The 13,318-nt window shown below is 36.6% G+C and overlaps 1 protein-coding gene across 1 annotated transcript; it reads left to right on the top strand.

The window, feature by feature from the left end:
- Positions 1–6: 6 nt before the first annotated feature.
- On the top strand, positions 7–12,722 carry LOC141901141 (lymphocyte-specific helicase-like). The gene is made up of 19 exons (XM_074788240.1): positions 7–92; positions 1,067–1,635; positions 2,037–2,204; positions 2,602–2,659; positions 2,838–2,908; positions 2,991–3,086; positions 3,424–3,540; positions 4,233–4,415; positions 5,013–5,236; positions 5,756–5,881; positions 6,497–6,599; positions 6,860–7,024; positions 7,974–8,128; positions 8,789–9,005; positions 9,448–9,567; positions 9,687–9,803; positions 10,059–10,218; positions 10,926–11,129; positions 11,336–12,722. Exons 1-19 carry the CDS (start codon positions 77–79, stop codon positions 11,452–11,454), a joined length of 2,988 nt encoding a protein of 995 aa, XP_074644341.1. The 5' UTR covers positions 7–76; the 3' UTR covers positions 11,455–12,722.
- The last annotated feature ends 596 nt before the right edge of the window (positions 12,723–13,318 follow it).

Here is a 13,318-nt window from a genome sequence, read left to right as displayed (position 1 = left end):
CAAATGAGGGAATCCCTACCCCTACCCCTGATGATTTTCATTTTTGATCAAAATAAGATCAAACATCTTGTAAGAAATGGATGAGAGAAAAGGTATACCTGCATCATGTCTTCATATCCAAACCAAGAAGGCTTGGGCACAAGGATTTTTAGATAAGATTACTTGTATTCTTCCACAAAAATTAACTAAAAAAGTAAGGAGGGTGTTAGTTACTACTACTACACAGTCTACTACTACAGTTAGTAGTTAGTGTTGATGGTTAGCTTTGAATCGGATGGGCTTGTGAAAATATCCGATCGTGAAACTAAACCACAGTCAATTTACTGACTAATACTGATTAGGGTGTAGGAGTCAGGACAACAACAACCAAGACTTCAACAAGCGAGTTACGTACTTACCACTAAAAAATAGTACATGTTTTTGGAGTCTAGAGAAACTGCTATTTTAAGTCCATTTTTGGTTGCATTGGCCATTTTTGCTTTCTTCGTCTGATCTATTGATTAGCAGTCCCGGATTGTGATTCCCCACGGCAGAGCAGGGCCTTCTGGCGGCAAGTTTAACGAAGTAAATCTATAAGTCCTGTTTACTGTAAGTCGAAGAAAATTGGGGCTGTGGGGCTTCGAGATCAAAAGGTTTTTGCTGAAGCACCTGATTGTTCTCGACATAGGTCCCACAGGGGCCTGACACAAAAAGTTTTTGACCCTCAGTATCCTAGGTACCATATGTCTTTTAATATATAGTACCTAGGATACTGGGGTCAAAAACTTTTTGTGTCAGGTCCCTGAGATTGGTCCATGGATTGATAAGTTGTAGAATAGTAAAACCTGTCAAATTATTGTAACTTTATATTTTTAATCGAAGAAGCATCCTGATACACATATACTGTGTCCTGATACCTTGGTGACTTTTCGTTGCCATATGGGGAGAATACGTCATTTCTCAGTTCATTGTTCATTCGAAATTACCGATCCTTACCGAAATTACCGAATTGGTTAATTTTCTTCATCGGCTGAAATGTATTGCTAGCGTAATGCTGATCATTGCTTATTTAAATACATTTTCACAGTATTGAAGGAGATGAACTTTGTTAGAAACACCGAAGAAGCCGTGGTGAATACTACGGTGATCAGTAAACCAATGACCGATAGAAGCGTAGACGCAGCGGCAATGCCATCACCTGCTATTGAAACTCCTGCATCTCCGAGAAAAGCAGACTTAAAACATTCAACATTGAAGGAGATGAACTCTGTTAGAAATACTGAGGTAACTTTGGTTAGTAAACCAACGACTGATGTAAGCTTAGACCCAGCGGCAGTATCATCGACTGGGATTGAAACTCCTGCATCTCCGAGAAAAGCAGACTTAAAATATTCAACATCGAAGGAGATGAACTTAGTTAGAAACACGGAGGAAGCCGTGGTTAGTATACCATCGACTGATGAAAGCTTAGACGCAGCGGTAATACCATCGCCTGCAATAGAAACTCCCGCGTCTCCGAGAAAAGCAGACTTACGACATTCAGAAAGTAATGCCGATGTTGTGGCTGATTCGCTGGCTTCACTGATCAAAGAAGAAGAACGCCTTCACGCAGAAACAGTAGAGGAGGAAGAAAATATAAAACGCCAACAGGAACAGGTAATTTTTTTCGTCTGGTTTTTATTTGTAGTGTATCATTATTCATATGGCTAAGTTTCCAATATTTGCTGATTAAAATGGGGAACGTGTGGCACTATATATGGTGGGATGAATGGAATATCAAAATCCAGATTTTAGCCACCCGAAATAAGATATACTTTTCTACGCTGTGTTTAGAAAAGTTAAAAGAAAAGCCTAGTATTTAGATTGGAATAGAAAATATATGCAATGTTATAGATAGAATCATTATCATTATCACACTTGCCGCTGAGAATACAGTATTACGCTGTATTCTCTGAGGCAAGCGTTAATTTTATTGAGTAAATACTGTAGAAATCTTATTTCTATTTAACTTGAAATTACACCGTCATATGATAGTAACTATTTCGCTTTTGATTCAGGTGTTGGCCGACGCTGGGGAGGATTTTCAATCGAAGCGTTATCAACAGTTGGAATTTCTTCTGAATAAGAGCAACGCATACATTGAATTCTTAGTGAAACGCATCGAGCGGCAAAGAGTCGAGAAGAAAGCCAAGGAAGAAAAGAAAAAGTCTCGTAATAAAGGCAAGGTGAGCATTTAGCAATTTAAGCCACTTCAATTGGCTACGGTGCCAATCGAAGATGTGCCTGGTTTGTTAGTAGTTACTCAGTTGTCCCAGCTTCAATTGTATTAGAAGAAATTTCCCCCTGCATTTCGATTAAATTCGATTAAAACTTTTCTCTGATTTATTAACCATAAACCAAAATATGGCGAGCATCAAATTGATAAGTCACTGACATGTATTACTTTTGTAGCTTATATGGTGATCATAAGACTACCATAGGTGCCTAAAATTTCACTGCGTGAAAATCTTTTACTAAAATGCTAAGCGTTTGTCACCATTTGGGATAGCTTAGTTTTGATCAAAATGATCGCTTTGACCAGTAGCCCCTTGGTTCATAATTTGAAAGTTTTTGGGTTTTCAGGAAGAAAAGAAAAGAAAGGAAAGCAGACAAATTGCTACGAGAGGAGGAGCTAAAATGGGTAATGTTCTGTTTTAATCCTGATGTTCCGTCGTTCAGTGTGACTAGGGTTAAATAAACACCATTTCAAGGCAAAAAAAAACTAGGGAAAAGGAAATTTAAAGAGTTTTTCGTTGGTCATGGTCAATAAACAAGCATGCCTTAATCTGAATTAGATTTTTTCTGAATTATTTATTTAGGACAAACTGAACCCGAACCGTCTGAGAAAAAGAGCAAACGCAAGGCCGTCGGCACACCCGAAGGAGGAGGGGTTAGTATCATCAGCACGCTAAGCTAATTTTGCAGCTATTTTCACTTTTTGATTGGTTTGAAAAATATCGCTTCTCATTTAGCAAAAACGTAAACGCCGTTTGATTGCGTTGGGCGACGAGGTCGAAGATGTCGATGAAAGTAAACAGGTCAAATCAGCCCCGGAAAATATAGTTCAGGTAATTAATGATTACTGGGTAAGAGTATTTTCATTGCCAATTATATGCGCAATATGATGTGATAAGTGATTGAGATGATCTTGGGTATTCGAGTCACCTTGGTTATAAACAATAACACTTTAAAGAACAGCGGGGGCAAGACTTTGTCGTGTGGGCACAAAGTCGATACTTAAACATACACACGGCCAGTACCTTTCATTTGGTACCAAAAACTTGTTAAAGCATCGAGCACAGACCATGCCAACCGTTTTCCAACACTCATCCATTATATAGGCTAAACAGCACTCATAAGTTAAAATGATCCTAGTCTCATCAGAGTTGCTTATTGTTTCTTTAGGTATTGGAAAATGGCGATCGCATCTTCAAGAATGAGTTAGTACATGTCGATCAGCCGAGTTTGTTCGAAGGCGGTATCTTGAGGGACTACCAAGTGGAAGGATATAATTGGTTGAAGGTAATGATCTTAAATTAGTTGAATATAGGCAAAATTTGATTATCCGTCATTCTTTGCATCAATGGTTTATTGTTTGATAAGTGAATATCATTTAGATTGAAAACCAGCGAAAATTTTGGTGTTGTTATTTTGGCAGACATTGTAGGTGAACTTAAACACTTTTCTGAAACCAGGATTGGTAATTCAGGGTCCCTAGGACTCCTTGATTCCTTACTCCTATATGGAAATGCTTATGAAAATACTTGCAACTCCTTTATTTTGAGCGAAATGTAAAAAAAATCCCTGTAAACTCCTTCAATTATGAGAAATAAGCGAGTAGATACTTAAGAAATTGTACATTAGACTACGCCTATTTCGGTACAGTTGGAACCAGGATCATTTTGTTACCCTATTTGGTGGAAACTGGGTTAAGAAGTGTCAAGGATGAATATTTGCTTACAAAACCACGGAGTGAATGGTTTATCGAGATATACTACAGATTAAGGAGGTGTCTACAGTAATTGGAATATGAAAATGATGCAGGCACTTACTTGAAAAATATAAATTTCTCCTTTAATACTTGAAAATTCCTTATATCCACTAACTGAACTGTAGGACCCTGTAATTGAACCATTTGCAAACTGGTATTCTGTATTTGTCTGAGCTTATTCAACATTGCTGTACCTCTTATTACGGGTGTATCTTGATTTCAGAATATATATGAAAGTGGTGTAAATGGAATTTTAGCCGATGAAATGGGTTTGGGTAAAACTATTCAAGTCATCGCGATCATTTCGTATCTGGTTGAGATGAGAGTTGTCGGACCATTCCTAGTAGTTGGACCCCTATCAACGGTGCCGAACTGGGTGTCAGAATTTAGGAAATTCACTCCTAAGGTATTTGGCTTAACTTAGATTTCCTGTTTCGTTGTATCAATGTTTAACTGAGCAATTTATTTTGAGAAAATTGTGTATGTTGATATGTAAAGTATTTATTCAATCAGAGAAGGATTCGTTCTGATGCAGTCATAGCCCCAGAAGGCTTTTATCGCTTTTCACTATGTGTCCATCCCTTCGGATGGAATTTTGAGAAATTTTAAAGATGCTTCAATGGATTGTGTTGTTATTTGGTATATACGTGTACAAGGGCAGATCTCTAGGATTCTTTGAAAGGTAGTGGACCTGAAAATTGGAATGGGCACATAATTTGAAAATGGCAGATTTGGCAATGCGAGGGCTGCAAGCGCGAACGTTACCCTCACACAGGAAATTTAGAACAAAAGGGACTTTACTGTCCTTATGCCCATTTGGATTTATTTTTCGTCTTAAAAAAAAAAATTCCAGACTTTTTGGGAGACAAATTCGAATTTTGAAGGCTGGAAATCAGCCTGTGGTGTACCTACCTTAGATACGTGTATACCCCAAAAACTGGCCCGATCAGATCATGAAATGCTATGATGAATCTGATGTCTGGGATTTCTTTTCTGGTTGCAGCTTTCAGTTATACTGTATCACGGTTCACAGTCGGAGAGAGAGCAATTACAAGCGAAAATGTGTCGATTACACAAAGTCAAACCGGGTATAAGCACGTATCCCGTAGTAGTGACGTCGTACGAGGTCATCATGAAGGATCGAAAAGCCTTGCAACATCTTGAATTCAAATACCTGGTGATCGACGAAGGGCACAGAGTAAAGAATTCGCAATGTCGTTTACTCAAGTATGTATATAATACGTTCAAATCTGCTTGTGACATCTACATGGTCCCTTTGACTCCTTGATTCCTTAAAAAACTCCTTCTAATCTATACAGAAAACTCTTTTAAAAAGTGCTTGAAACTTTTTTGATTTGAGCAAAAAGCCCGAAACTCCTTCAATTTTGAGATATTGGCAATTAGAAATTTTGTCTAGTTAGTAGTTGTACAGTAAACTACGCCTAAATGGTTACAGTTGGGACCAAGATTTTTATTTCCGCCTTAGTCGGCGTTTCCAAAATTAGAAAAAAAGCGTAGGTAGTGTAAATTATAGAAATTTGATTACAAAATCGTCGAAATTATGGTGTAAGAGATAACCGGTACCAATAAAGGAGGAGACTAATTTAATCTGGATATGAAAGTTATGCGGACACCTCTTCAAAATTTGGAATTTTCTCTTTTAAAACTCATTGCTAAATTCTATCGGTCTATAGCAATCTGAAATGGAATGTTTATTACTATGTGCAAGAAATTCTTGATTTTCAGAGAGTTGAAAATGTACCAAACGACTTATAGACTTTTATTGACTGGGACGCCATTGCAGAACAATCTAGCCGAGCTGTGGTCACTACTAAACTTCTTATTACCGGAGATATTCGATAATCTTGGAATGTAAGTGTTCATAATGCCTGTGAATTTCTTGTCTGGAAATTGGTTTTGGAAGGATAGATTGTAATCACTTTGGTATTATGATTTCCATGGGGATGGAGGTATTCCCAAAACTCCTATGGAAAAGATTCATGCTAGTCCTTCATTCTTTCAAAACTCGTCTAAATTTTGAAATTCAGTTTCAAGTATCTTAATTCACCTCTACAGAGTTTTTAGCGATTTGAAGCCTGGAAAAGCCCTGAATAAATAGTTCGTAATTTCTGGGCAGGAAAATATCGGAATTTGAAGTGTGTTTGGAAAGTAGAGCCAGGAAAATCCTGAAATGCTAACCATCAATTTTTTAAACAGTGCACGGTAATTCTGAATGGCTGATAACAGCGAAGAATTTCTGATCTTCCGATATCTCAGCATTTTGACTGTCTTCACAATTTTGACAATTCCAATTCAATAGAAATCTTGTGGAAAAATGTGAAAAATCCTGATATTTTATTGTGGTATGGATGTGACAAAATGTGAAAATTCTGGAGCCCATCAATCTGACCCCTGCGCTCTCTACTGGTTCTTGCCCAAGATTATGTACAATTTTGCTAAACGCGTTTGCGTTTTGAATGTTGACAGGTTTGAATCGTGGTTCAATATCGAAGACATCATCAGAAGTGACGCGAACGAAAAAATTGTGGCCGATGAACGAGAGAATAATATATTAGCGATGTTACATCAGGTATTCTGTTTGTTATTAGTTCCCCGATTAATTTCAATGATGGCCGCTGATGTCCCAGATCAATTTTGAGTAAGAATTAAATGATAGGAAATGCGTTCTTGTAACTCGGCTCATCTAAATTAGAAACTTGGTTCAGATCTATTTCTGTAACAATGATTCTCTATTAGGAATGTCATAAAATTTTAACATTAAGAAACCAAGTTCTGTTCTGTTCTGAAATTTCTTTCTGTTCATTTTACCATTTATTTCATGTTTTATAGCTTTTGAAGCCTTTTCTGTTGCGGAGATTGAAATCGGATGTTAGTTTGGTAATTCCACCCAAAAAAGAACTGCTTGTATTTACGCCGTTAGCCGTTGAACAAAAGAAATTGTACGATATGGCCATCGACCGAACGTTAGCGCAGCTTGTGGAAAAGAAACGATTGGTATGTTTGATTCAACATATTTTTACTGGTATCAGGGCAATTGCCCCCCAAATTAAATCTTTTTAATCTTAAAGTAACACAGATATTTACTTCAAATTAATGAGACAAATTGAACTAATTTTAGGTAATTACTCTAGGACTGCTTTAAAGTTTTCGATTGGCTTAAGTAACACTAAAACTAATTCCAATAAATTAGCCAACGTTAACTAATGCATTAATAAGTGAACTTATTTGGTAAGTGAATTATAGTTACACAAGGACTGATTTAAAGTTTTTGATCTGCACACAACATCAGTAATTCTATATCTTATAAATCTATATTCAATAATATACAAATGAATTTTTAAGTAAAGTATTTAGTTAATCCAAATCAAAAAGGATTTTATTCGGGGGGCAATTGTCCGGGGGGAAATTGTCCTAGAAACATTGTTACTACTGGGGTAAAAATACTTAACACACTGTTACTGATTGATTTGAGTTGTTTTCGTGTGTCTTAATGTTTTATGTTTTAGTCATGTTCTTGGTCTTATTACTGTAAGATCTTTGAAAGTCATAGCTAGATCAGTCTCTGTGTATGGACAGGGTGGCCACTTAACCTGGAAATCAGGGAAATTTCTTTCCTTTAAAAAAGTCAGGGATTTTTGTCAAAAAGCTAAATATCAGGGAAATTGTTGAGAGCAAGTCAAACTTAAGTGGCCACCTTATATTATTATTCTTCAGGCTGCGTTTGTATATGGTTGAAATAAGTTGTGTAACGAGGACGTTACAATATCATCTCTTTCTTTGTCTCAAAATTGTTGCATGACCAGGGTTATGGTTTTTACGTCACGCGTCTTTGCCAATGGCAGTGTGATTCTGAGAATATTTAAATGGTTGCTTTTCAGACCCGTCCCTCTTGTGATTCAGTATCAACTAAACTTTATTTCTGATTTATATACTGGTTATATAGGATGTGACTAATATTGATTTTACGGAAGGCCGTCCGGAACGAAAGACAAAGAAAGTCAATTATTCGATGTATCTGGGTGACAGTCAAACGGATGAAAGCAGTCAAGAGATCGAAAAATGGTGTGAAGACCTCGTCAAGATACAAGATGAAAACAGGTAATTGTGCATTGCTTAATCCCTACCTGACATGGATTACGTTTAATCATTTTTGGATCCATCTGGTTATCTTCTTCCATGTATGTTCACCACCAGTGGCAGTGGATTTTAGGATTACATCGAATTTATGTTGGCACTTCCATGCTTCCGCTCAAGCTGATTTGGGCAAGTCCATTGATGTATTTGCGAGAGATTTCGATAAATCAGATTTTGAAATTAAATGATTCGGTCAGGATTGTAATATTCTTCATTATTGGTTAAAATCAGTTGCATAACAAGAGAGTCGCAAGAAAATATTTGGTCCATTTAACCTTTATTATTGATAATTCGGATTTTACTTAATTCGGAGAAATCTGGGCAGTCCCTAGTCATCCAAATTAAGTGAGTTCTACTGTACACCTAAGTACATGTTTGTTTAGAACAAACCGATCAGACCGCTAAATTGTTAAGACTGGCTTGTTACAGTCGCAGGAAAGCCTTATTTCTCTAAAGGGTCGAATGCTGGTTGTGCTGTTACGCAAGTACCACTGTCATACACATATCATAGCATGCCTTTAGGCCTCTCGTACTTATACAGCATCAACTAGGAACATCTTTCATTGGAACTTAATTTCCAGTTTACCGGGAAGGCCAAATAACATAAACAATTTTCTAATGTAGCAAGGCGCCTGAAAAAGAGAAACGCAAAAGTGTTGTCAATATAAAAATGACAAACATAATGATGTTGCTGCGCAAATGTGTCAATCATCCGTATTTGCTTGAATACCCGCTGGACGATGATGAGAATTTTCTCGTCGACGAAAACATCGTAAAAAGCTGCGGCAAAATGCAAGTGTTAGATTCGATGTTGAAGGAACTAAAAGCGCGAGGCCATAAGGTAAGAAACCAAGTGTGAACGGTACAAGGATATCGGAAATGCTACTTACGTTAGTATATGCATCTGATTTTCTCCTACATCGCAATAAGATTCTAAGTTAAATCAAATTGGTAATAATATTATTTTTAGAATGTATACATACATTGTATCTTTTATGATGTAAATTATTCAGAAAATTTATATCGTATTTTGTTGTAATATAAATCAACTAACTTTTCTACAACAAAGTAAATCAGCTATCAATGAATACGATACCGTTCACCGACTAGAAAAGGTTAACTGTTTTATATTATCAATGCCTCACATGATGATGTTTTGTTTTCTGGCGCCTCTAAAAATCTAGTTCACAGGTAGTTGAAATCTTATAGAATTTTGACTACAAAAAACAAACTGACTACTGACTTTGAGTCCTCCTATACACGTGGTCATTTATTCTTTGTAGGTGCTGATCTTCTCTCAAATGACTCAGATGTTGAACATCATAGAAGACTACTGTTCATTGCGCGAGTATGAATATTGTCGACTTGATGGAAGCATGGGACTCAAAGATAGAAATGAACAGGTATAGAAGTCGGGAAAAACAACGTGCATGTCAGGGAAAAGTTGAGAGATAAGCAAGTCGAATAACTGATTGTTTCGATTATTCTGTGATGAATATTGATGAATTATTGTTACTTACAGATGCTGAAATTCAACAACAATCCTGAAATCTTCTTGTTCCTGTTAAGCACCAGAGCCGGAGGCCTCGGTATCAATTTAACTGCTGCTGACACTGTCATCATTTATGACTCAGATTGGGTAAGATTCGTTAATTCAAGAAGAAGAGAATATATGATATTGATTTTGATATTTTCATTAACCGTTTTGCTGTGAACATGGTTGAATTGTGGTCTGCTGGGTTTACGATGAAATCAAAGAGTAAAACAATTAACTACTAAATTGGATAGAGATAGCACAATTTCCTGAAAGAAAATTCCAATTTCAAAAATATGCCCTGATGCTGATGAGTTGTTGTGGTCCTGAGGTAAATACCGGTATATCTATATTTTCTAGAATCCACAAGCAGATTTACAGGCGCAAGATCGATGTCATCGAATAGGGCAGACGGTGCCGGTCATCATCTATCGTCTGGTGACGAGAAATACGATCGATCAGAGGGTCGTGGAACGAGCTGCCGCCAAACGCAAGCTAGAAAAAATGATCATTCACAAAGGTTTGTACAGTAGAGCTGAATTGATTCAATTCGAGTTTAGAAAAGTTTCCCACAGTCAACTTTATGCTAAGTTTATCGAATTCATTTTATTCAGCTTCTCATTCTCTGCGACTGGAAAAATTTAGTTTAGACTAATTATGATTAGTTTTGAGAAACCAGGCTCTGGCAATTTGTTTTACAGTAGACTCCGCTCAATCAGATCTAGACTCCGCTCAATCAGATCTAGACTCTGTGTTCCTCAGATCTGCAATGCTTGGAATATCGTTTTGCTCAGACCGAAGTTGTAAGAACTTTTTGGAAAAAACACATTCTCAAATAAATTTCTTTGCGTAACTCAGTTCTATACTCAGTGGGTGCTTTAATTCATGCACTCAAATCCTCAGAAAAAGATTGCTTAGTTAGAAGTTATTGACTTTTACGAAACGAATAGACATCTGAAACAGAAGGGCATCGCAGAGAAATTCTGAGTGAAACTAAAAGATTTTGTCCCCTTATAGTACGGCTCAGAAATCATATACCTTGGAACGATTCAGGTGGTCCTAAGTATTCGGAGGTATGCGGAGTCTACTGTATTTCATATATTGGAAGTCAGAAAAATATTTCAAGTCGGTCCGATCTGACTTAGCCATGTCTACTAACTGTGTGATTTTCAGGATCGCTGATAACTTGACCAGTACATTATTGACATGTCAATTCTCGTCTTTTAGAAAAATTCAAGAACGGCATGGAAAGTTTCAAAAAGGAACTATTAGGTTTAGACCCGTCCGAACTAATGACACTCCTACAGTCGAAGGATTATCAAGGTGAAGTTGAGGAATCGCAAGCTTTGAGCGCCGAGATGTTGGACCAACTTCTCAGTCGAGACGATCTCTACGAGCAATGGAAACTCGTACTTAGTCCCGAAATGCAAGGTAACAACATTCTTCAGAACTGTTTTAACCTTTCCCATATGTGTTAGATCTACCTGAATAATTTGTTTCAAGTTTCAAGTCCCAATATGAGTTGATCGTACTTCCCATTCACTATACCAGTTCAGCAGTATATAGCAATGCGAATTGCTGAGTATGGAATCAACAAAGTCACCTGTTTTCTGAAAAATCTTGTTTCTGCGTTTCAGAAAAATATTTGAAGAACAGACCAAAACCCAGTAAAACGAAGGGCACACTAACAGCTGTAGATACCGAAAAGATTTTCAAAGTTGTGGGCGACGGAACGAATGATTTGGCTCACATATGAATAATGCATGATATTCACAAATTATTTGGTGCATAGCATTATCTGCTTTCGCTGCATTTACAAAAAACCAGATATTTGCATCTTTTTAATTGTGCAATACACTAACCATTCATTGTCCAGTTGAAGCTTGATATAACTTATTCATTTGAAATTGAATTCTGGATATGTAGTTTGGACAGTCGTGTAGTCTAGGTTGAATCACACTTAATGGATCTACAAGTGGAAGTGGTACTGTAAATAAATCTGCCCTGAATTAAATACTCCTGACTAGAAATGCATTTGTGTACTAGAAAAACTAGAAAAATATTTCAATTTTATCATCGTAGTTCTAACTCTTGTTTATGAACCCATGTTCTAACTTTAGCGGCGATATCTCCTGCTAAAGAAGTAATACTGTAGAGCTGAACAGTAGAACTTGCTTAATTTGGATTTTTCAATCCAGTTTTTCACTTAATTCGGATGAAATATCTGGTCCATTTAACCTGGAACCACGTAAACTATTATTGATAATTCGGATTTTACTTAATTCGGAGAAATCTGGGCAGTCCCTAGTCATCTGAATTAAGTGAGTTCTACTGTTCATTGTATTAGTTTATTTAGAGCAAACCGATTAGACCGCTAAGTTGTTATGACTGGTTTGAGTTTACTGGACCCAACTGTGATTAGAGTAGACTGACTCAACCAAGATGGCGGCATATTGAAACAGAGAAATGTTGTTCCCCACCATCTTCTTCAATCAAAGAAAATCTACGTGACATTTGCATAAACCGGTGCTGATAAAGCCTCAAAAACCGTGTAATTAAAACTGATATCTAATTGGTTTGCACCACTCAAATGCACCTCTTAATTTGTAATAGACAATGTATTTACTAATTCATCTGGATCATTTGAGTAATTGAAAAATGGATAAAACATGCCATGCAGAGCTACCAACTGTTTCTGATTTACAGTATTTGTTACTATTTCATAATGAGAAATACTGATTCAATTTGTTTGATGCATACAGAAATATGAAAGACGTTACTGAGGGTCTTACTGTTGATTACAAATTGATTTGAACATTTTCTTTAGTATTTCAATGAAATGTTACTGTAAAAAAAAACAAATTGTTACTGATAGCACTTTCTACATTAGAGGTTGGCAGCCCTGCGTATGTATTGGTCTATGTTTTGACTGTTGATAATGTCTGGATAAGATCAAAATCTCGATGAAACTGTTCAGGATTACGTAAATTGGACGGAATCCATGGAACCCTCATTAATCATCTCGAAATGTATTTGTTTTATATAAGCTGATTTGAGCTTATATGGATGTTAAATATTTAGAATCTTAATTGAATAATATCTGGTTAAAGCATTGTGATATTATTTTCATACAGAATAAAGTTTTTATATCTTTAAACAGTAAACTTCTTTCACACTCTTTGATCTTTTGGGACCATAAGATTTGGCCGATATCTGGGGGGCAGTTGCGCATTCGAGGATTCAAGTTAGATTAGGGCCGGTTGCTCGGAAGTTGGTTATAGTTAATCAGTGGATAGTTGACATAGTGACAATTATAAGTGCATTGTTACTACGGTATTTATCCGCCGTTATCTTTGAGCAACTAGCCCCAGGCTGGCATTTTATCTTGATGGTTCTTTAAGTTAGTTAACATTTATTAGACCATAAGATTAAACACCACTTGAGAGTGGTAACTGGAAAAAGTATTTTTATTGATCGATGGCACCTCTAAGGAGATAAAACAATCTGCAGGACCTTTAAGGCAAATATTTATAGGAAATGTATGGGGTTCAATTACGGTGTTTGAGCATTCACATATTTCTTGAATTAGATGGGATTCGAACCTACTCTAATTTTACTGT

Source organism: Tubulanus polymorphus, chromosome 3, assembly GCF_964204645.1.
Source record: "Tubulanus polymorphus chromosome 3, tnTubPoly1.2, whole genome shotgun sequence".
NCBI lineage: Eukaryota > Metazoa > Nemertea > Palaeonemertea > Tubulaniformes > Tubulanidae > Tubulanus > Tubulanus polymorphus.
This window is presented reverse-complemented; position numbering and strand designations above follow the sequence as displayed.

Excerpts from the sequence above, each read along its gene's own strand:
- LOC141901141 (XM_074788240.1), top strand. Across the intron at positions 4,416-5,012 it reads TTAGGAAATTCACTCCTAAG|CTTTCAGTTATACTGTATCA; the intron begins GTATTTGGCTTA and ends TTCTGGTTGCAG. Across the intron at positions 9,006-9,447 it reads TAAAAGCGCGAGGCCATAAG|GTGCTGATCTTCTCTCAAAT; the intron begins GTAAGAAACCAA and ends TATTCTTTGTAG.